This window comes from Euleptes europaea, chromosome 3 (genome assembly GCF_029931775.1).
Source record: "Euleptes europaea isolate rEulEur1 chromosome 3, rEulEur1.hap1, whole genome shotgun sequence".
NCBI classification, from domain to species: Eukaryota; Metazoa; Chordata; class Lepidosauria; order Squamata; family Sphaerodactylidae; genus Euleptes; species Euleptes europaea.
In genome coordinates this window covers 36,694,033-36,716,834 of record NC_079314.1, presented here as the reverse complement: position 1 = coordinate 36,716,834, position 22,802 = coordinate 36,694,033, and the positions used below count along the sequence as shown (strand labels likewise).

General features: G+C 48.4%; 1 protein-coding gene across 2 annotated transcripts in view; it reads left to right on the top strand.

Annotated features, from left to right (window-relative positions):
• The window catches only part of FGR (FGR proto-oncogene, Src family tyrosine kinase), a 74,274-nt gene extending 58,701 nt beyond the window's left edge, over positions 1 to 15,573 (top strand). Inside the window, exons 7-13 of one of the 2 annotated variants that reach the window (XM_056846837.1) lie at positions 1,594 to 1,743; positions 2,669 to 2,833; positions 8,202 to 8,381; positions 9,482 to 9,558; positions 11,848 to 12,001; positions 13,537 to 13,668; positions 15,299 to 15,573. In XM_056846837.1, coding sequence (XP_056702815.1) covers positions 1,594 to 1,743; positions 2,669 to 2,833; positions 8,202 to 8,381; positions 9,482 to 9,558; positions 11,848 to 12,001; positions 13,537 to 13,668; positions 15,299 to 15,507 — 1,067 coding nt within the window. In that variant the 3' untranslated portion in view covers positions 15,508 to 15,573. Of the gene's footprint in view, positions 1 to 1,593; positions 1,744 to 2,668; positions 2,834 to 4,471; positions 4,628 to 8,201; positions 8,382 to 9,481; positions 9,559 to 11,847; positions 12,002 to 13,536; positions 13,669 to 15,298 lie in introns of both variants that reach the window. The other variant, XM_056846838.1, reaches the window with a different exon arrangement.
• The last annotated feature ends 7,229 nt before the right edge of the window (positions 15,574 to 22,802 follow it).

The window sequence follows — 22,802 nt, the reverse complement described above, 5'->3', positions numbered from 1 at the left end:
ATCTGCTTTTGCATGCAAAGGGTCCTAAGTCCAATCCCCAGCATCTCCAGTTAAAACAACTAGGTATGAGGTGATGTGAAAGACCAAAACGCTGACTTTAAAAAAACAAACATTTTTATTGATTTTTTAAATGTGGGATACAAAAACTTAAAAAGAGATATTGAAGGGAAGAGAAAAAAATCATAAACATAAGCAAGGTAAAACAACCACCTGAAGCATTATTATTAGAATCCCTGCTATATTTACTAAGGTACAAGGTAAAGGTCCCCTGTGCAAGCACTGGGTCATTCCTGTCCCATGGGGTGATGTCACATCCCGACGTTTACTAGGCAGACTTTATTTATGGGGTGGTTTGCCAGTGCCTTCCCCAGTATCTTCCCTTTACCCCCAGCAAGCTGGGTACTCATTTTACTGACCTCGGAAGGATGGAAGGCTGAGTCAACCTTGAGCCGGCTACCTGAAACCGACTTCCATTGGGATCAAACTCAGGTCATGAGCAGAACTTGGATTGCAGTACTGCAGCTTACCACTCTGTGCCACAGGGCTATATTTACTACTAGGATATTATCTATCAATAGGAAAAATTATTACTAAACAAAAATATAAATTCCACCATTTTATACCAGTTACTGTATTAGTTTAAACTTTAAATACAATATCATGTTATCATTATTTTTAAAACAGTTCTACCTTTCAACATCTGTATTTATACTTATCTATAACAAGAAGCTACTGTTAAATGTGTCTCATACGTTATTTCAATTCAATTACATATCTTTGCTTAATTCATATATCCCCTTTACCACTTAATAGATTCTCATTTTCATATGATATGCATGTTATAATATTATATTTCCCTGTTTTACCTCTATATATTACTAGTGCCATAATTCTTAATATTATTCTCATATTAATTATCTTAAATTATCAGTCTATTCACTCATTCAACTGTAAGTTAAATAATGCTGACTTGATGGAATAAGGGATTGACTTGGTAGAAGTCAGCTTCACGTGATCCTTAAAACTGGGACATGACCAACAGCAATTGGACTTGGATTTGGAAGACCCAGGTTCAAATCCCCACTCTGCCATGGAAGCTTGCTGGGTGTCTTTGGGCCAGTCACACTCTCTCAACCTAATGTACCTCACTGGGTTATGCAGGAGAGGAGAATATAATGTGCTTTGGGTCCCCGTTGGGCGGAAAGTAGGTATCCAGGTAGTAAATTAAACTAAATCCCTCTAGGCTAAATGGCATGTGATCTACGAATGGACCATTAAGTACATAATTTGGCTGAATAAAGCAAATCTAGCAGGGCACACAAAATAGCTAGGCTAGAACCTCTCTCCTCGCTGAATTAATTTTGCACGAACAGGGAGTTGTTAACCTGGGGGAACATGCAAACTGGACTCTTCCTACCTGCCCCTTCCATTTTAACCATCTCATTCCGCTTCGTGAGTAGATGGGTGCCTGAGTCCTGTTCCTATACCGGATGACGCGGGCTGTTGCAGATTAAAGCTCCTTCTGTACGATGCCGATTTTGTCTCCTGGAACTCCCCCAAGCATGACCCTCCCTCCACTCCCCCTTCCGGCAGGTGCCTACTCTCTGTCTATCCGCGACTGGGACGAGATGAAAGGTGACCACGTCAAGCACTATAAGATCCGGAAGCTGGACAACGGAGGCTATTACATCACCACGCGGGCTCAGTTTGAGACTGTGCAGCAGCTGGTCCAGCATTACATAGGTAAGGGGGGCAGTCGGGGGGACAGCAAGAGGATTGGCAACTAGAGGCCTGGCTTTAGGAAGTTCCTTCAGGCCTCTTGGGGGAGGATTAACTGTGTGTGTTGGGTCAAAGAAATGATGGACTGGTAGTTACGTCCCAGAAGCTCATCACTTAGTCTACAACTTGCTTCCTTGGCTACTGCCCTTCTGTTGCACTGTAGTGGTCATTTGACGCTGAGTTATCATGGGTGGACGAGCCAAGCCACAAGGTGAGCAGTTGCTGTAACACAATGATTCCCATCGTGGTGCCCACCAGTTTGTTTCCTGGCACCTGCTTGCTTCTTCCCTAAAGCAAAGAGCCAATCCTGGGTTTTCTCTTCCTCCTTGGAGCAGGATGGGCTTTGGCTCAGTGGCAGAGCATCTGCTTGGCATGCAGAAGGTCCCAGGTTCAATCCCCGGCATCTCCAGTTAAAGGGACTAGGCAAGTAGGTGATGTGAAAGACCTCTGCCTGAGACCCTGGAGAGCCGCTGCCGGTCTGAGTAGACAATACTGACTTTGATGGACCAAGGGTCTGATTCAGTATAAGGCAGGGTCATGTGTTTGTGTGAAAGAGCCCGAGAGGAATCACTTCTGGGTCTGCAGATGAGAACCTGTTTGGAAACAGCCGTCTCCATTGTAGGATGACGCTTGGCTTGGAACCTCCCAACATTTTGTAACAGCCCTACTGATGGCAGCCATTTTGTGAATGGCCTCCCAGCTCCCATGGCAGCCATTTTGTGGTGGCACCCAGTACCCTTTTCTCAACAGGGTTTACTTATTGATTTCGGAGTTTTTAAGAGTCCTGTCAAGGCAGCTTATGTGTGGTGTTTGTGCCTGCTCTCTCACCATTTCCTCTCTTTCTGTTGATGTCTCTCTCTCTCTCTTTCCTTCCTTTTCCTTTGGCAAGAGAGAGCTGCGGGGCTCTGCTGCCGCCTGGCCGTGCCCTGCCACAAGGGGATGCCCAAGCTGGCAGACCTTTCCGTCAAAACCAAAGATGTTTGGGAGATCCCGCGCGAATCGCTGCAGCTCATCAAGAAACTGGGCAACGGGCAATTCGGGGAAGTGTGGATGGGTAGGGCTGGCCTCAAGAGGCTGGGAGGCTCAGCGGAAAGAGGAGGAAGAGGAGGAGGAAGAGGCACCAGGTCTCTGACCAGTCATTGGTGGGTGGGGTTGATTTGGGATTTGCCACGCTAAGAAGCTGCTCCCACTACAGAGATCAGCGAACTTCTGCAACATTTGCACTTCTAGGGCAGAGAATTACTATCCAGTTTCAGTTTGCTTTTCCCCCCACATGGTTAATTCATAGAATCACAGAATCATAGAGTTGGAAGGGACCACCAGGGACATCTAGTCCAACCTCCTGCACAATGCAGGAAATTCACAACTACCTCCCCACCCCCACCTCCAGTGACCCCTACTCCATGTCCAGAAGATGGCCCAGGTGCCCTCCCTCTCGTGATCTGCCTAAGGTCATAGAATCAGCATTGCTGACAGATGGCCATCTACCCTCTGCTTAAAAACCTCCAGGGAAGGAGAGCTTACCACCTCCCGAGGAAGCCTGTCCCACTGAGGAACTGCTCTAACTGTTAGAAAATTCTTCCTAATGTCTAGACAGAAACTCTTAACGTTTAGACGGAAATTAGGGCATAACTATACCCAACACATGTGTGACTGGACTGGCAAACAGGCATACATTGGGGGAACTCACCTTAAAAAGTGCTTGGAGTTGTTGAGGGAGTTCTGCGAGAGGCAGGAAGGAGCTTTCTGTTTTCCTCCCCCACCACCTTTGCCAGCTCTGAGTAAATGAGTGTTTTTTAAGGTGAGTTCTCCCGATGTATGTCTGTGAGTCAGGTCGCAAAGGTGCATCCGTGACCCGGCGCATGTTGGACGTATAGCTTGGTCACATCTTCAGGAGCTCAAGTGGAATCTTTCATTTCAATGCGCCCTCCAGTGGCAAGAGGCAGCATTTACCACATCAGAGAAAATGCTTGAAATAGGCATTTTGCTCCTCGCCTTTCAGCTCTTCTCTTTATTTGCCTTTCTGTATTTTGTCCATGCATATCAGCAAGGGGAGAAGGGCTGAAAATGTTTCAAGCTGCATTTATGAATTTGCTGTTTGTAGGCTGTCGACAATATCTGAGCTGCCGAATATCTGACCGTATAGCCTCGGGACCGGCTGCTGGAAAGAACTGGCAACACTACTTTACAATTCTCCTTCTACAGCAACCTGCACATTTGTTAGGTTTTCTTTAATGGCTCCGTCACCTTTTTTGGAGCTGGGCATTCCAGACCAGTTCTATAATTGCAGTTTTTAGCTTTTCGTTCTAGTTACCCGAAACTATACAAAGCCGATCCTCTGGAAATCTAAGAGGGATCTTAGAAGGGAATGGATCCTTTATGCCATTCTATAATGGAAAGAATTTCAGGAAATGGTGCAGAAATGAAAAAGAGTTGAAAAGCCCTTTCCAAATTCCATTTTTTCCATAACTGTGAAAGGTTGTCACTATTCTAAATATAAGCCGAGGGCTCCATCTGGTGGTCAAAGCAGATATTGCAGATATCTGGCAATACATGGCCCTGTATTCTCCTCCTCCTCCTCTTCCTCCTCCTGGGCTCCAGCCGTTGCGCGGGCGCATGCCAAACTCATCATTCCATTTTCCACCTCATTCTCTCCCCCTCATCCATCCCATCCCCATCCCACCCTTTGCAGAATTCAATGATGGTCTCTGCCACCTACTAACCAAGGTCTGCCCCAATATGAAACCCCAGACAATGGGACTGTCCAAAGACGCGTGGGAAATCGTGCGCGAGTCCATATACTTGGACAAGAAACTTGGCATGGGATGTTTCGGAGATGTGTGGATGGGTAAGGTAGGGTATGTGTCGTACTGTCAGCCTGGGCAGAGCTGGGAATGTTAATGGGGCTGACCTCGTGGTGGAGGGTACCTTTTTAGTATCCCCCGACTTCTTTAGGGAGGCTGGTGGTTATACCAGTTGGAGCAGGAACGATCACCATTGTGCCTTTTTTTAATATAAATTTTTATTATTTTTTGTTAAAGTAAAAAAAATTATATAAAACATAAATCATAAAAAAATAATCTGTCACCCCATTGATTGCCAGGGTTGATTTGGCTGATCTGGCTGGCTAGGCGGGTGTCCCCTACCTCCCTCACTGCTCCATGTGCATCCCTCCCGAAGCTGTGCACTCGGTGGAAGAGGACGACCATCCCAGATAGACAGAGTGTACTGAGCTTCGGTCAAGGGTATACGATAGCTGCGCTCCCCTGCTAGAACCTCCAAACAAGAACAAGGTCCACCATTGTGCCTTAACAGAGCCGGAGAACATGCTTCGCAGGGGCAAGTTCATCTCTCTTATCTCCAGATGAAAGGAGCTTGGGTGGAAAGGCCAGGAATGACTTCTGCCTGAATCCTTGGACAGCTTCTGAGTGGTTCTCTTAGGTAGGGCTGGCCGAGGTGAGCCAGGACTTTCTTGGCTTAAGGTAATTCCTTGCAGCTTTTAAGAGGATTTTATGGGTTTGTTGCACTGCACTCTGAACCAGTGTGGTTCAGAGCAGTGATTTGGAGTGGTGATTTGGAGCGGTGATCTGGAGAACCGAATTTGATTCCCCACTCCTCCACATGAGCGGTGGAGGTTAATCTGGTGAACTGGATTTGTTTCCCCACTCCTACACATGAAGGCAGCTGGGTGACCTTGGGCTAGTCACACTCTCTCAGCCCCACATACCTCACAGGGTGTCTGTTGTGGGGAAGGGAAGGTCATTGTGAACCGGTTTGAGTCTTCCGTAAGTGGTAGAGAAAGTCGGCATATAAAAACCAACTCTTCTTCTTCATCATCTCACTTTGCAAGCACAAAATGTGGTACATTTCTCAGGTGACATCTTGAGAAGATGAGGGTTTTAAAAAAAGAAAAGAAAAGAAAAGTATGTTTCTAGTCCCTGTGGAAGTCCAGCTAGCATTGAAAGGGTGCGGATAAAATACTCAGGAGTTAAGATGGAATTCTGCTGGTCAAAAAGACGGGCCCTTCAGCATTCTGTGTAGCTTTTGGAACCCTTCTTAAGACTAGCAGGAGCAAAAGGAATGGTGCAAAAGGAGGGTTGAAGGAGAGGAGGAGCTGCAAGATCTAATACTGCCTCTTCCTTGTGTCCTTTAAAGCTGTATTGCAGCTGTTTGGGGCCCTGATTTGAATTGGGGCTTGGTAGGGAGGGTAGAGGAGGTTTAACCATTCCACCCCTGCATCATTTTGCAAATTGAAAGTAGTCTCTTTTTGCTGTTGTAGCCCTTTAAGGGAGGGGGAGATGGATGCCTTTGGTTTCATTTAAAGGGCAGGGTTGGTGGTTTTGGTCTGCAAAACTGTGTGGGTACAGAAGGGTTAACTCTTCCCTCCCCATGTGGCCCCAGTCTGAATTGGGGTCACAAAATATTATTTATTTGTTTATAGTCCACCTTTCTCATTGGGATTCAAGACAGATTACACAGTATGAGCTGATTTGATCAGTAGGATGAGACATCTGGACTAGGACTAGGATTAAGTAAACCTGAAACAAGCACAGAATATTAGACATGATTCAGAATGCAAGATACACAGCAGAAAAAATGGGATTACTGGGTAGAAAATAGATACAGCAAGACAATACATACAGAAAACAGATAAGATGTCCTATACACAGGTATAGTCCGCAGTCCCTTCTCTTTATAAACACCTTTGTGAACTAATGACCATCAAAGATCAATGATCTCTGTCTGCTCCAGCTTGCCTGTAAGCAATTGCACCCCTTCCTCTTCAAGGACCACAGGCATCCTTCTCTCTACCATCTGGAAGTGGAGCTCAAAGTTGTGTTCTAGCATGTCTATAGCTCCCTGCAGTGCAGGACAGTCTGTCCCGTCCCGTCCCCCCGATCCTCCCCAAGAAGGGCTTGCATGAGGCCACCCACCCACTACCCTTGCATCCTGCGAGGGGGTTTTCCCAGCAAGCCTACATGCTGCTGTGATGTAGGGCTGCCGACTTCTAAGGAGGTCCATTTAACAGGATCTTGATCTCCGGCGATGTTTTTTCTTTTCTTTTTCTGTAACCCATATAGAGGCCACATTCTCACTCTGTCGATTCCCAAGGTACCCAGCCATAGTCCCACGGGAACAGTACAAAGCCCCTAAAGTAACAATGTCTAAAGCATTAAGACATCAACATGGTAGCAGCGGTGGGCCTGAAAGAGGCCAAACAAAGGCCGGTTTTCTTAACACCTGGTTGGTGGCATCGTCCTGAAAAGCCGATGAGCAACGTCAACCCATAAAAGCAAAATTTTGCTCTGAGTATCAGCATAAAATTGCTATAAAGATGCCAAAACAATAAAAGCAGTCTTGTGGCACTTTAAAGATTAACAGCATATTAATCTGTTAATTAATCTATAATTAATATTATGCTGTAATTTGTTGCAGCATAAACTTATGTTGGCTACAACCCACTTTGGCAGGTGCTGGAAACAAAACCTCAGTACACAGATCCATATACACACTCAAAGGGAGAAAAACGTAGGTTTAATTATTGCAATCCAGTGCACTGTCTGGCACTGAAAATTCAGCAGACTTGGTTCTGGGGGCATGGCTGTTGTGAGGGAGTTCTGCAGTCCAGGTGCTACCACTGATAAAGCCCTGTCCCTTGAAGATGTCAATTCCCAACCAGAAGGAAAAATCAGTTAGCAGCTTGTACTCTTGTGAAGTAGCATTAAGCCCTTGCATAGTTTTACTTGTTGATATCTTGCAAATCAAGCATCCATTCAATGGACAGAAGACAGCCAGTGGCGGGTAGTTTCTGTACAGCATCATAGAACGTTACAAAAGAGACAAAACTCAAGAAGGTCTCAGAGAGGGAGGGAGAGTGCTTATTTCCCTGGCTGATCCCAGCTTAAAGAGATCTGCCTTGGGAAGTAGACAGATTTACGGAGGAAATGATCCCGCAATGGCTACTAGCCTAAAGCGAACCTCCACATCAAGAAGCAGTCAGCCTCTGAATACCGGTGCAAAGGGTCAGCACTGGGGGAAGGCCTTGGCCTCTGTGCCCTCTTTATTGGCTCTCCAGGTCATTGTCTATTGTTTGAGACAGGATGCTGGCTTGGATAGACCAGTTGCCTGATCTAGCAGGGCACCTCTGGTATTCTTACTAAATGGGTGGTGATAGGTGCATGGGAAAACTGTTCTCTTCAGCTAGAAGGATGGGGAGGACTCACCCCACATTCTTTGGTTCTTTATTCTGGAGGCTTTATTCCCATTGCTGTGCATTTTCTCACCATTCATGCAGCGAGCACCATTTCCCCATCCATCTCCATTTTCCATTTGGGTTTGGGCGGGGGGAGGTGAGGTGAGGTGTACAGGGCGTCCTGTCCTTTCTCTGCCTCCGTGGCCCTGACACCCCTTTGCTTGCTCAGGCACGTGGAACGGAACCACCAAAGTGGCGGTGAAGACCCTGAAACCAGGGACCATGTCTCCAGAAGCCTTCCTGGAAGAGGCCCAGATCATGAAGCGCTTGCGGCATGACAAGCTGGTGCAGCTCTACGCTGTGGTGTCCGAGGAGCCCATCTACATCGTCACCGAGTTCATGAGCCAAGGTCCAAAACTGGGGGTTGAGTTCGAGAGCATTGCTGCTCAGACAGAAATGAGCCTCAGGGCTTGTGAGTGGCAGGCAGGCAGTGAGTGTGGGGGGAAGGGTTGCAAAGAAGTGTCTGGATTATACATACCCCAGATGAATCTGGGGGGGGGGGCACCTTATAGCACCTCTATTTGTGCCCTTGGTGAGATCTCTGGCCCTGCAGTTATATACTGCAGAGGGTTTTTCTTTGTATGGTGGAGGAATATATCACGTTTTTACCCTTCCTCTAAGGAATACATAATCCACCTCTTCTCCAACAACCCGGTGCGGAAGTTTAGGACTCAGGCTGAGAATGATTAGCTCAAGGCTGCCAAATGAACTGGGGGGGCGGTTGAACCCCGGTCTCCCCAGTCCTGTTTCAGAACTATGCCACACCGCATTGGTTGGCCAATATATCTTGCCATGGAAATGTTTTAAAAGTAAAAGCAGCTCAAAATAGACAACGTGCGTCCCTGAGTAGGGCAGCCATGGTTCAAAATGACATCTGCAGCAGCAGCTTTAGAAATGTCCATTTGGGCATCTTATAGCCCATGTGAATGCATTTCTTTGCGTGTGTACTAGGAGCAGAATGCAGCCTCCCCCCCGCCCCCGCTCTTAGGTTTAATTTCTGGAGATCAAGGAGGAAGGAAATCCTACAAGAGAGAACTCAGACATCTCAGACATTTTTGAAAAGTGTCCCAGAAACCCCCTGCCTCTAGGGGACGAAGATTTATGTGAGACAGTCTGGAAAACAGGGCCTGTCCCAGACAAACCAAGGCAGTCCGTTGAGCGGCTGGTGGAAAATGCTGAGCTCTTCAAAATGGGAGATTGTGGGAGCTGAGCAGCGCTGGTTGCTGGCAAGCTCAGAGCTTTGCTTTCTAACCCAGAATAAAGCTGGGAAGGAGGGCCCGGTTGCTTGGGTTGGGTCCATCATACTCTGCTTGCCTCAGTAATGAGAGAGGAGCAGAAACTGAGAGCAGGAAACAAGAGTGTAGTAGAGGAACGTGGGATGTTGTGGGAAGGAGCAGTTAGGGGGTGGCTTCCCACCAGCAGCTGACCTCCTTCCCCTCCCCTCCACAGGGAGCTTGCTGGATTTTTTAAAAGATGGAGACGGGCGATTCCTGAAGCTACCGCAGCTGGTGGATATGGCGGCCCAGGTAAGCTGGAGGTGCTTTGATTTTGGAATCAGACTCCCTGCAGGCTTCCAACGAATAAATAAAGCCTGCCCCCCTGGTCCCTGATTAAATGTCTCCTCTCCATTTGTTCGCCCCAACAGATTAATCAACTGGCAAGGCTCGGTTTGAGCAGTCTAGCAATTACATTGACGAAAGCGTCAAGCCTTAGCTAGGAAGGCGTCCCTTGGCTGCTGGGTCACCGGGCCGCAGTGTGAGGAATATGCCTGCCGCTTTAAATCCCCCACTGCAGAAGGAGAAACAGTTTTCTTTCTGCCCTCTCTCTTCTTCCTCCATCCACACTGGGTGGTCCACCCAGAATCCTGTTTGTTGCAGTAGATGTATGTGTGTGGGTGGATGGGGGGGGGAGGTAAAGGCTGGATGTGACAAAGGCAGGCGGCATCCCCTAGTTCTGTTGTTGGATTTCAAGCTACACCCCATGGCTAGGGTTTCCAGGTCCCTCTTCACCACTGGCAGGAGGTTTTTGGGGCAGAGCCTGAGAAGGGCGGGGTTTGGGGAGGGGAAGGACTTCAGTGCTATAGAGTCCAATTGCCAAAGCAGCCATTTTCTGCTGGTGAACTGATCTCTACCGGCTAGAGATCAGTTGTAATAGCAGGAGATCTCCAGCTGCGACCTGGAGGTTGGCAACCCTACCCGTGATACCCTTTCCAACTTTCCCTATTGGGTTGGTGTTTTATTCTTTGGGGCTTGGCTTTCCCCACTTCGGGAGTGTGGGTTGAACCTGGGGACATTATTGTATTGCAAACATTATAATTTGGGAACTGAGATGTTCTATGACTAACAAAAATTAAACCATGGCATCTCTAGGTGAAAAAAGGCATGCAGTTGGAAGGGGGAGATGCGATTTGTGGCATTGGAGGAATGGAATCAGAGGGCGGTACTGAGTAGGCATGAAGAAATGCCCAGGAAGGGGCCGTGGCTCAATGGTAGAGCATCTGCTTGGCATGCAGAAGGTCCCAGGTTCAATCCCCAGTATCTCCAGTTAAAAGGATCAGCTAGTAGGTGATGTGAGAGACCTCCACCTGAGACCCTGGAGAGCCACTGGCAGTCTTAGACAGCACTTGATGGAGCAACTGTCTGATTCAGTAGAAGGCAGCTTCATGTGTTCATGCCTCGCCATGTTCAGTACAAAAATGTATTCCATTGTACATTTTCATGAGTCAGAGCTCACTTCATCAAATGCATACGGGTGCACATCCTATAATGTTGAATTTATTTTCACTAAAGAAAGGGAGTAGGGAGGGAGAATGCTAACAAAGATGTTTTCTGGGTCATTTTTAGGAGATTCAAAACAGCTTTTCTAAAAGTACCAAATTTATACAAGCAAACAACAAAAAAGCAAACAAATCTCTGTTGGCCCTGGCCTGCCAAGCTGTGTCTTGCAAGTCTATCAACAGGGGCATAATAACATCCAGATTGCAAGATGTTATAGTCCCTCTGTACACCGTATCGGTCAGGCCGCACCTGGAGTACTGTGTGCAGTTCTGGAGGCCTGATTTTAAAAAGGATGCGGACAGAATGGAGTGGGTACCAAGGAGAGTGACGAGAATGATCAGGACCCTGGAGACCAAACTCTACGAGGAAAGGCTGAGGAAGTTGGGAAGGTTTACTCTGGAGAAGAGGAGGTTGAAAGGGGACATGGTTGTTCTCTAAGTATCTGAAAGGCTGTCACCTAGAGGAGGGTAGGGAGCTGTTCCTGTTGGTAGCAGAGGATAGAACTCACAAAGATGGGTTTAAATTACGGGCGGAAAGGTACTGTCTGGATATTAGGAAAAATCTTTTACAGTAAGAATGATTAAGCAGTGGAATTGGCTGCCTAGGGAGGTAGTGAGCTCCCCATCACTGGCAGTCTTCAAGCAGCAGCTGGACGAACACTTGTCAGGGATTCTTTAGGCTGATCCTGCATTGAGCAGGGAGTTGGACTAGATGGCCTGTATGGCCTCTTCTAACTCTAGTTCCAGGCTTCAAGCTCAGGCTAGATACCTGCAGGAAGAGGAGGAAAGAACATTCAGTTAGATGGAGTTCAGCTGCTGATCTCTGCCAATGGGATCTCTCTGCCAGGGAGAGATATGTTGATCATAGGAGAAGGATTTTCTTGGACTTAATGTGCTGTCCTACCATGCCAAGGGGAGTTTGGGTGGAAGTTCTTCCAGGAGAGAGCAGTAACAGACAGATGAGGATGAACCCCTGGACAGCTGAGAATGGTGGAGATACATTATCCCTCGGATTGCTGTCTTCTCTCGTCCTGCTCAGATTGCAGCTGGAATGGCCTACATCGAACGGATGAACTACATTCATCGAGACCTGCGGGCAGCCAACATCCTGGTGGGAGACAATTTGGTGTGTAAGATCGCCGACTTTGGCCTGGCCCGCCTCATTGAGGACAACGAATACACAGCACGCCAAGGTAAGCTGCCAGGCACACCCTGCCAGCAGTGTGACATCGACAAAGTGAACCTAGAGAGAGATGTGATTTGAGGCATTGGAGGAGCGGAATCAGATGGTGCTACTGAAGGCTTGAAGTTGACGAGAGAAATATCAGGCATCCAATTCCATCTATGAAATTTAAATAGCTCACTCCTGCGCCTTCAGATTGTTTTGGGTACAAGCAAGGAAGTGAGAGGAGGTTGAACCCTTCAAGCTTCACTTGGTTTGTTGTGCAAAACCAGGCTCCCCACTTTGTCACCTGGTTGCAAATTGTGTTTGATGGACAACGCAAGACCTCTGATTTTCACCTCACCTGTTTGAGCCCGAGGCAGGCAGGCATAGGCCACTGGTTCATCCATAAGGGCTGTGTCGAAAGCATGACTTCAGCCTAAAGTTCTACTTTAGGACGTAATCCCAGGATAAACAGGGATGTACTTTTATATATTTTTATTTCCGCCTCTAACACGATTTGTGTCTTGAACTTGTAGTTTTATGTTGACACAGTGTGCACTGAGGGAAATGATTTCTGCTGATTGGTTGAAACATTTGTACCACCACCTCACCACAATGTGGCTCAAAGCAGCTTACCCCCAGCCTATTAATGCAGAAGATTTAAACAACCGCATTGAAATCCAGATGAATAACTCTCCAAACCTCCCATTCACGGTAAAATAACTCAGCAGTCAGACATCTCCGAGAAGGAACGATAATGCCATCCAAAGAGAAGACCTACAAAGCTCCTTGGACAGCCTTTTCCAAAAGAAAGAGGCTCTAAGCAGAAAGTCCCTTGGTCTCATATCGATAGAGAAAAATTAAATATAGTATAGTTCCTGGGAGGAGCCAAGAATTAGGCAAGTAGTAGAAGAAGAGTTGGTTTTTATATGCCGATTTTCTCTACCTTTTAAGGAGAATCAAACTAGCTTACAATCTCCTTCCTTTCCTCTCCTCACAATAGACACCTTGTGAGGTAGGTGGTGCTGAGAGAGTTCAGAACTGTGACTGGCCCAAGGTCACCCAGCAGGCTTCATGTGTAGGAGTGGGGAAACCACCCCGGTTCACCAGATTAGAGTCAGCTGCTCATGTGGAGGAGTGGGGAATCAAACCTGGTTCTCCAGATTAGAGTCCACTGCTCCTAACTACTACACCACGCATGTACCACCCACCTTTTCCCACCTTTGGGGCCTGAGCAGAATGAGAGAAGGCCAAGACTGAGAGAACCCTGTAAATAATTGTTACCATAAAGTTTAACGTTTGTGCAAAGACTGAGAGTGTTTTAATATAAATATAAGAAATATCTGACAGACCGATAGGACAGCCATCAGAAACTGCCGTTTGCAGATTATACAGGGAAGGGGGCTGTTTTCAGATGTCTGCTTTGAACTTCCTACCCCCACCCCCTCCACAGTGGCGAAAGCTTCCCAGTGGTGGGCAAGCAGGTCAATGGACTAACGCACAATTCCCTAGACACGCTTTTATCCTGCAGTCTCAACATCTTCCCCTTCTCCTTCCTGGCAGGTGCCAAATTCCCCATCAAGTGGACAGCCCCTGAAGCGGCTCTTTACGGCAAGTTCACCATCAAGTCAGATGTGTGGTCCTTCGGCATCCTCCTGACTGAGCTCGTGACCAAGGGCCGAGTACCATACCCAGGTAAAGCCCTCTTAGTGGTATAGCCCTCCCCTGGGGCCGCTTCTCCCTTTGACTGGGTTTACTTTTGAGGAATGGGTTTTGTGTTCTTTTGTCCAAATTGAGGGTTCAGGAGATGCAGCAGTTCAAACGGGAATGACAGAAGGCACGTCTATCTTTTAAAGTTACATTGGTTTTTATACAAGCTGAATTGTCACCATTTCCCCACAAAGGATCCTGGGATTTGTAGTTTGGTAAATGTGCTGAAAATTTGTTTCCTTCCCAGGGTTCTAAAGTCACCACTCTTTTGTAATGTAGCTGCAACCTGAGGCAGGCGTCTTGAAGTCTATTCAACAGATAAAGTTTATTTTATTGTATTTATTTCATTTATAGTACTCGTTTCTCACTGAGGCTCGAAACGGATTACATTTTTTTAAAAAAGTTGAGTCAGAGAGAAAGGACCTCCCATAAATTATGCAGCGTGGTGGTGGAAAGGGCCGTCAAGTCACAGCTGACTTATGGCCACCCCGTAGGGTTTTCAAGGCAAGAGATGTTCAGAAGTGGTTTGCCATCACCTGCCTTCATGTGGGCTGAGGGAGAGAACTGTGACTGGCCCAAGGTCACCCAGCGGGCTTCATGAGGAGGAGTGGGGAATCGAACCCGGTTCTCCAGATTAGAGTCTACCACTCTTAACCACTACACCACACAGGCTCTCAAATTATGCAGTAGGAACAGGATTTAGGGTCGCCAGCTTTGGGTTGGGACATAGCTGGCGATTTTGGGGTGGTGCGTGTGAAAGGCGGAGTTTGGGAAAGGAGGGACCTCAGCAGGGTATAATGCCGTTGACTCCGCCCTCCAGAGCAGCCATTTTCTCCAGGGGAACTGATCTCTGTAGTCTGCAGATCAGTGGTAATTCTAAGAGATCTTCAGGCCCCAGCTGAAGGTCGGCAACCCTGCCAGGATTGCAGAATTGGAAAACAACAAAACTGTCTAGATATGCTATGCCATAATGTTGAAAGCGGATTACAAAGGCAGAATACCATGCCGAAGTTGCCTTCTACTAAGTCAGAGCCTTGGTCTAGCAATGTCAGTATTGCCTACTCTGTCTGGCAGTGGCTCTCCAAGGTCTCAGGTAGCAGCCTTTCACATTACTTGCGGGGTTTGAGGAGGGACTTCAGTGCCATAGAGTCCAATTGCCAAAGCGGCCATTTTCTCCAGGTGAACTGATCTATATCGGCTGGAGATCAGTTGCAATAGCAGGAGATCTCCAGCTAGTACCTGGAGGTTGGCAACCCTAAGTCACAGGGGGCAACCATTTTGGCATGTGATAAGATCCAGGGGAACAAGAGCGATTCAGAATGCTCCCCATCGGCCCACTGGGGAGGGGCTGTGGCTCAGTTTGTAGAGCATCTGCTTGGCATGCAGAAGGTCCCAGGTTCAATCCCCAGCATCTCCAGTTAAAGGGACTAGGCAGGTAGGTGATGCAAAAGACCTCTGCATGAGACCCTGGAGAGCCGCTGCATGTCTGAGTAGACAATACTGACTTTGATGGACCACGGGTCTGATTTGGTATAAGGCAGCTTCATGTGTTCCTGGTGGCCTTAATGATCAATCTGCCCCTGCCACTGATGCCAACCCTATTTCTTTTCCACAGGCATGAATAACCGGGAGGTGCTGGAGCAGGTGGAGCGAGGGTACCGCATGCAGTGCCCAGGTAACTGCCCGCTCTCGTTGCACGAGCTGATGGTGCAGTGCTGGAAGAAGGAGCCCGAGGAGCGGCCCACCTTTGAATACCTCCAGTCCTTTCTCGAAGACTATTTTACTGCCACAGAGCCTCAGTATCAGCCGGGTGACAACCAATAATAGTTGCCAAGGGTGTCAGCTGGGACTCTCGACCACAGACAGCCCACCGTGGCCCCTGGCGGGGCTGCGGCATCCTGGGACTGTCTATACAAAGAAACGGCTCCTCCCCTCTCCAGAGTGGGGGGCAAAGCTCTCTTTTTGTACAATTGGGGTTGAACTCCGAGGTTTTTTAAATAATTCTACTTTGGGGAGGGTTTTGGGGGGGTTGTGAATTTGTGTTTTAAATTCTGCCTCTTCCTGGGTGTCTGCCATGCCTATTTTGGGAGAATGACAAGCCAAGTTTAGGATTGGCTGAGGGAGTAAGCGGGTTTTGTATAGTGTACCCCTTCCTTTACATCTCCTCCACCTTTTCCCTACCCCGCCCAGCGCCTGTCATTCTGGAAGGTGGTGATGAGGACTCAACAGGGACTGCGGTTTTCCTGTCCCTTCAGGTCACCCCTGATGCTTCCACCTCCCTGCTTACAGCTACCTCCTCTGCCACATGTGTGGGGCCATCTCATGTGGCCCTTTGGCTTGCTGACATTGTGGCTTCAGGACATCCATGCAGGCACAGTTCAGCTCCTAGCATAGTGGTCACTAGGGTTGCCAACCTCCAGGAGGTGGCTGGAGATCTCCCAGAATTATAACTGATCTCCAGGCGATAGAGATCAGTTCCCCTGGAGAAAATGGCTGCTTTGGAGGGTGGACTGTATGGCATTATACCCTGCTGAGGTCCCCTCTCCCCAACCCCCCCCTGCTCAGGCGCCACACCCAAAAATCTCCAGGAATTTCCCAACCTAGAGCTGGCAACCCTAGCAGTTGTCCGACTGGACAGCAACATGCCTTCCATGTGTGTTGGCGGATAAACCTTCCCTTGATGCCGGGAGTTGAACCTGGGGCCTTCGGCATGCATGGCAGCTTCTCTCAACCCTGAGCCACAGCTCCAGCCCTCCACAATTTGCAGAAATGTCATAGCTAGACATTTCAGCACACTGAGCAAACTTGAAAATCAAGGCACGGGGCCGCTTACATTTTTAAACAAAAATGAACATTGCAATTCTGGAATCCTCCTCTTTTCCATGTTTTGTAGCCCTTGCTGACCCCTCCTGTCCCAGCTCTACCTGGAGTATTCATTTGTTAATTACCACTCATCAGAACCCACCACTGGCTCAAGAAATTGTCTATCTGATTGTCACATTTTGTATCCCGCTCTTGCTGTGAGGAGCTCAGGGCAGCGCGTGTGATTCTCCCTTCTTCCTCCATCGTATCTTTGCAACCACCCTGTGTGTCTACTGAGGCTGATCACCCACTGAGCATCCAGGCAGGGGACGGATTCAAACCCAGGTCTCCCCAGTCCTGTGTACTGGGTAGTTTGCCTTGCGTGGATCTGTGAAGCAAGTTCTGAGCTAGGCCCTGAACTGTTCAACTCATGTGCGCAGCATGCTCCATCCGACATTGACAAGCTTGCTCTTAAAACCAAGGTGGGGGGGGGTGATACACTGACACAGTCAGCATAATTATCTCCCTTCCATAAGTAGGGTTGCCAACCTCTGGGTGGTAGCTGGAGAGCTCCCGCTGTTACAGCTGATTTCCAGGCGATAGACATCAGTTCACCTGGAGAAAATGGCCACTTTGGAAGGTGGACTCTATGGCATTATACCCCATTGCAGTCTCTCCCCGAACCCTGCCCCCTCCAGGCTCCACCCCCAAAATCTCCAGGTATTTCCCAACCCGGTGCTGGCAACCCTATCCATCAGACTAACCTGGTTTCCTGAAGATGCCATGGTAAGCAGGGGTAGAGCGCCCCCTTTAGCTTACCAGGAAGGCTCCTGGTAGGTCACTGGGCTGGAGAGCCTCAGGCAGGGTCAGGAGCAAACTGAGCCCAATAACTCTGCTAGGGACACCAGGGCTGCTTAGCTAGGACCCCTCTTCCTCCCCTACAACTGCTGGGTTGCAGGATGACGCCGTGGGCTGGCGAACTCCCAGTTGGGTCAGAGCTGAGTAGGGCATGCAGCTCCGCCTTGGAGCATCATGGGGGCCCTCTGACACATCGATGGGAGGCCGTCTGAATCGATTTGGAGACCTCCTTCAGCATAGCAAGTGGACATGAGGCCTGGTGTTCCCACTGGGGCGGTTCGAAGTGGGGCTGCGCTCCAGTCTTGGGGCTGCATCAGGCACAGCACCAAAGTTCTGTGATTAGCATCTTCCATGTTTTTTTAAGGGTAATTATCAGGTCCAGGTCGTGGCCAGGAAGACCACAGAAGTGTCGCTAGGGTGACAAGGTAGTTAACCCTTTCATCCCACGAAACATCCATGATTTAACATGCCTCCCTTACATGCACACACCTCTGCAAAGCTGCAGCAAAGGATAGATATTTAACCCCCTGAACTTCTCTCCAGCTTAACCCAACATCCAGTTAGCAGCAGCTTGGGAGGGGTGTTTTAAATCTTGGAAAGGGCGTGAAAACAAAGGGTTAAACCCCCTTTTGATGCAGCTGCCTTTTAAAAATCCTGCAGAATATCCTAATTGCCTATCGTTTTTGGCTCTTTGGCTGTATTTAGAACTCATGTTTGAGCTGTTCTGAACATCTCTACAGTGCAGATTGAAGCTGCTTGGCCCTCGGGGGTGCTGCCTGCATCACAAGGGCCATTGGGTTCAGCTAGCTCCTGGCCCCCAATAACCCCTCCCCCCAGAGTGGCTTCCTGCCAGGAACTTTCCCAGTAAGTTAAAGGGCCAGTCTGCCCCTGATTCAAACCACCTTTGCCTCCCTGCCTCAACCAATGAGCCTGACAAGGGGCCTCAGTATTTTGCCACAGGTCATTTTGTGTTGCATGACTTCCTCCCCAATCATTCCCTCCCCCCACACACACATACATGCCTCTATGTTGCTTAACCAGAGCCAGTACTATTAAAGCCTTAATATGCTGGAGGCATGTTGCGAGAGTGAACAGTGGTGCAAAAAGAACAGCTTAAACTGGGGGAGGGAGCTCTGGATAACTCACAGAAGGACCAGGGCAGGAGATTTCAGGTGAAAACGCCTGGGAGGTTTTGCCTTGGATTTGCCGCTCTCTAGATGCACATCTCCCCCATCTGAATTCTCAGAACTCTGCATGGGGGCTTATTGTTGAGTTTTGAGAATTTGGCTGGGGGAAATGTGCATTTAGAGAGCGGCAAATCCAAGGCAAAACCTCCCATGTGTTTTTGCTGTTTGAGAGGGGATGGGAGCTACAGTGTATCTGTTGTACAGTCATGTCTTGATAATGATGTCCCTTAATAGATGGGACATGCAGATTCCTCACATGTCCTCCATCTGATGAAAGGAAGGAAGCCAAGTCTACATTAGGATCCCCCGGCTCTGTATTTTGTTATTCTGGTGATTATTTGGGAGAGAAGTGTCTTACTTTTGTTTACACATGCTTAAGTCCAGTGGCCATCAGTCCATGGTCAGGTGGGTTGCAAAAGCCCACCTCCTGGATTATGAGCTCCTATACAGCTGTTGGTTTTTGTTGCTTTGTGGAAGAACATGCTGTTAGTACACGTGCACAAAGCAGTGCCTGCACATGGTGGCGTGTGGGGAGGCTGTTCCATCACTTCCAGGTGGCAATCTAGGAATTTCCCCCAAATCTCTATGAAGAAGACCATAAAGACAGGAAAATTCGTAGAGTGTCATTATGAAGACCATTTTCAGGCATTTTTTCTCCTCCGTTTTCAAGGGTGGGAGATTGGGGTTGAGGGCAGGGGTTTACTTGCTTCAGGCGAATGGCAAGCCTGCTTTCTGCTGTGCCCTTGCAGCTCATGGGGTCCTGTACTGCCACCTGGAGTTAAAGGTAGGTCTTGAAAGGTGGACAACCAGAGCCATTGGCCTAACCAGTATAGTTGGTTTGCTTTGATCCATCAAGGCATTGCTTCTGCCTTGATGATATTGGGGGGGGGGGTTTCTTTTGTTCACACATATTTAGTCCAGTGGTCTTTTAGCCCAACCTTTTTGACCCTGAGGGCATATTAGAAATTCTGACACGGCATGGTGGGCGCAGCAACAAATGGCTGGTCCTTTCAACTGGTGATGCCAGGGCTTGAACCTGGGACCTTATTCAGGCAAGGCAGAGGCTCTTCCACTGAGCCACAGCCCCTCACCTGGGTCCAGATTGAACCCTAGATATAATGTCCTCCAGTGTCCAGAGCGCTAGGTACAAGACCTCCTTACGCACACATGCACACACATGGAGGAGGAAGTGATGCATAATTCTTTTACTCTCGTGTAAGCCCTGTTGGCACTGGCAAGGTTGTGCTCCACTCTCTCCAAGTCCCTCTGCCAGCATAAAATGAGATATCGCCCCAGAAGTTTCTGGTGCAACCTCCTTTCCTTGGTAGTATAGGATGTTCCAGTATGCCCTCTGCTGAGCCTTGAGTCCTTGGCACCTGTCCCATTAGTGCCACCAGCCCTGATACTGGCCTTCCTTAAACAGAATGCTGTAAGCATGTTTTCCCATTTGGGAGACAAGCAGTTTTATTCCCCAAGTTTCCCCCATTTTTTTCCAGACTGTGTTTGCACTGGTCTTAAAAAACACAAGAAAAATTTGGGGAGAGGGGTGGGAGAGCAAAGACCCGCAAATGGTATGTTAGGGAGGGGAACAAACAATGCAGTTCAGAAGCCAAGCTGGGACAAGAAAGCCTAATATCTGAACACTAGAGATGCAACTAGTGGGGTTACCCATTTTGTACATGGCCGATTTCTCAGCACCTTACCTAAGCCCTAGGAGGGCCTAGCAAGCCACTAGCAATGTGCTGAAGACCTCACCTTGTCTGAGATCGTGGTGGCAATTGCACCCCTGTAATAACTGATGAATCAGGCCTCCTGGGGAAAAAATGCAAAGTGTTGAAGAGTTACAGCAACTGAAGATGTGAATGTTGCTATACAGCAAAAGATTTGGCGCGAGAGTGCTAGGTTCTCTTTCCCCAGGACTTTGAAAGCAGAGGGAGAAGTTCAGCAGAAAACTGGGTCTCCTTGGAACCTAAAGTGTTACACCATGAGATAGCAACTAGAGACCTCTGGGCCAAATCTGTCGCGTGAAAGATGCTAACTGGCTCTTCAGGGACCAACCTGGAGGGGAAAGACCTGTGCAGAAAGTGGCATCGGCTCCTAAAGAACATCCACACACTCTACTAAAGAGTGGGGGTGGGGAGATGGTTGATTGTGCCGGCTCACCACCCATCTTGTGCTTCTTAGAATCTCTCCCCCGGCCCCAAAAACTAGTTGCTAAACAGAGCACTAGATATGGGCACCCAGGCACTGCCATATAAACACACTATCCCTTTTTGATCTAGGTCTTTCCCCCCCCTTCATCTTTTTCTGTACTGCCCCCACCTTTCCTGCTGTAGGCCTTCTCTCTCTCCCCCTGTTCTGTGCTGAGTCCATCCCACCCCATATTCCAGCTACAACCCTTTCCCTCGCTGGAAAAAAAGTATATTCGAGATGATGGTAGCCACCAAAGCAATTGCTTCCCTAAAGTGCAGAGGCGTTTTCGAAAACCCTGAATTCTGCACCCAAATAAAAATGGCCCTGTGCAGTGTGATTGCTAGGCAGGTGGTTGAGTGCAAAGCAAAACAAAGCCCCTGTATTTTTTCTGGTTGTATAGGAGATTTTGACTGCAGCATTTCTAATCCTCGCATAACTAGATTACCTGCCAAGCAACACTTTGTCTACACAAATGAACTGAGAAACCCTAATCTCCTTGGGTAACCCTACAAATGCAACATCTTGTGACCGGCAACTGAGGGATGTGTTTAGGGTTGCCAGGTCCCTCTTTGCTTCCAGCGGGAAGTTTTGAGGGCAGATCTTGAGGAGGACGGGGTTTGGGGAGGGGAGGAACTTCAGTGCCATAGAGTCCAATTGCCAAATCAGCCATTTTCTGCAGGTGAACTGATCTCTATTGGCTGAAGATCTGTTGTAATAGCAGGAGATTTCCAGCTAGTACCTGGAGGTTCGCAACCCTAGGTGCATTCCACTTTTGAATTGGGCACAGAATTCAGCATCTTGTCAATTAACACTAAGGTTGGCTCTGGGTTTGGGGGTCCCTCGACAGGATAGTCTCACTCCTTCCAGTGAGACAGTCTACTCGCAAGGAAGAGGAGCAGCCTCCCCCCACCCCCCAATAAGGACAGGGCAGGAGAGCTGCTCCTTCTTGCTGTCCTAGCTGTTCCCCTGCCAAAGTAGGAAGAAAACAAGCACCTGGTACAACAGTGGACCAGCAGGCCAGTACTGGGCCCTTCTGGGGAAGTTAGGGTTGCCAACCTCCATGTGTTAGCTGGAGATCTCACACTATTACAACTGATCTCCAGCTGATAGAGATCAGTTCACCTGGAGAAAATTGCCTCTGGCAATTGGACTCTATGGCATTGAAGTCCCTCTCCAAACCCCACCCTTCTCAGGCTCTGCCCCCAACATCTCCAGGTATCCCAACCCAGCGCTGGCAACCCTAGGAGAAGTGGGCCTTTGGCGGCTGCCCAAAGATGCTGACTTCCAAAACCAGCCATGAATGATACCAACCTACTGTGGATGGCTGAAAGCCCTATGCTAACTATATATTTAGTACATTTCGACCAAGGAGCTCAGGACAACATTTTGTGCTCCTCTGTTTTATCCTGACAACAAACCTGTGAGGAAGGTTAGGCCAAAAAAGGGAGGGATCAAGGTCACCTAGCCAACTTCACAGCAGAGTAGGGTTGCCAACCTCCAGGTACTAGCAGGAGATCTCCCGTTATTACAACTGATCGCCAGCTGGTAGAGATCAGTTCACCTGGAGAGAATTACCGCTTTGGCAATTGGACTCTATGGCATCGAAGTCCCTCCCTTCCCCAAACCACGCCTTCCTCAGGATCCACCCCAAAAACCTCCTGCTGGTGGTGAAGAGAGACCTGGCAACCCTACAGCAGAGTGGAGCTTTGAACCTGGGTTTCACAGATCCTAGCCCTACCACTAATCGCCACACAGCACATGGAAAGGTGCCATCTGGAGTTGTATACACATACCTAAGTCTGAGACCCAGAAAACCTAAAGTCTCAGGATTTGGGTGACTGGGAGAGCTCTCTATGAGCCTTTTGAACAGTGGACATGAACAAGCCAGATGAACCAGGCTATAGCATCTTCCAATATTTTTCTCCTGCCCTTCTTCCAAAGAGCCGAATTGGCATACATGACTCTCCCTTTCTTGCTTTATCCTCACAGCACCCCTCTGGATAGGTTGAGAGACAGTGATTGTCCCAAGGTCACACGGTGAGCTTCATGCCAGAGAAGGGAACCCCTGTTTCACAAATC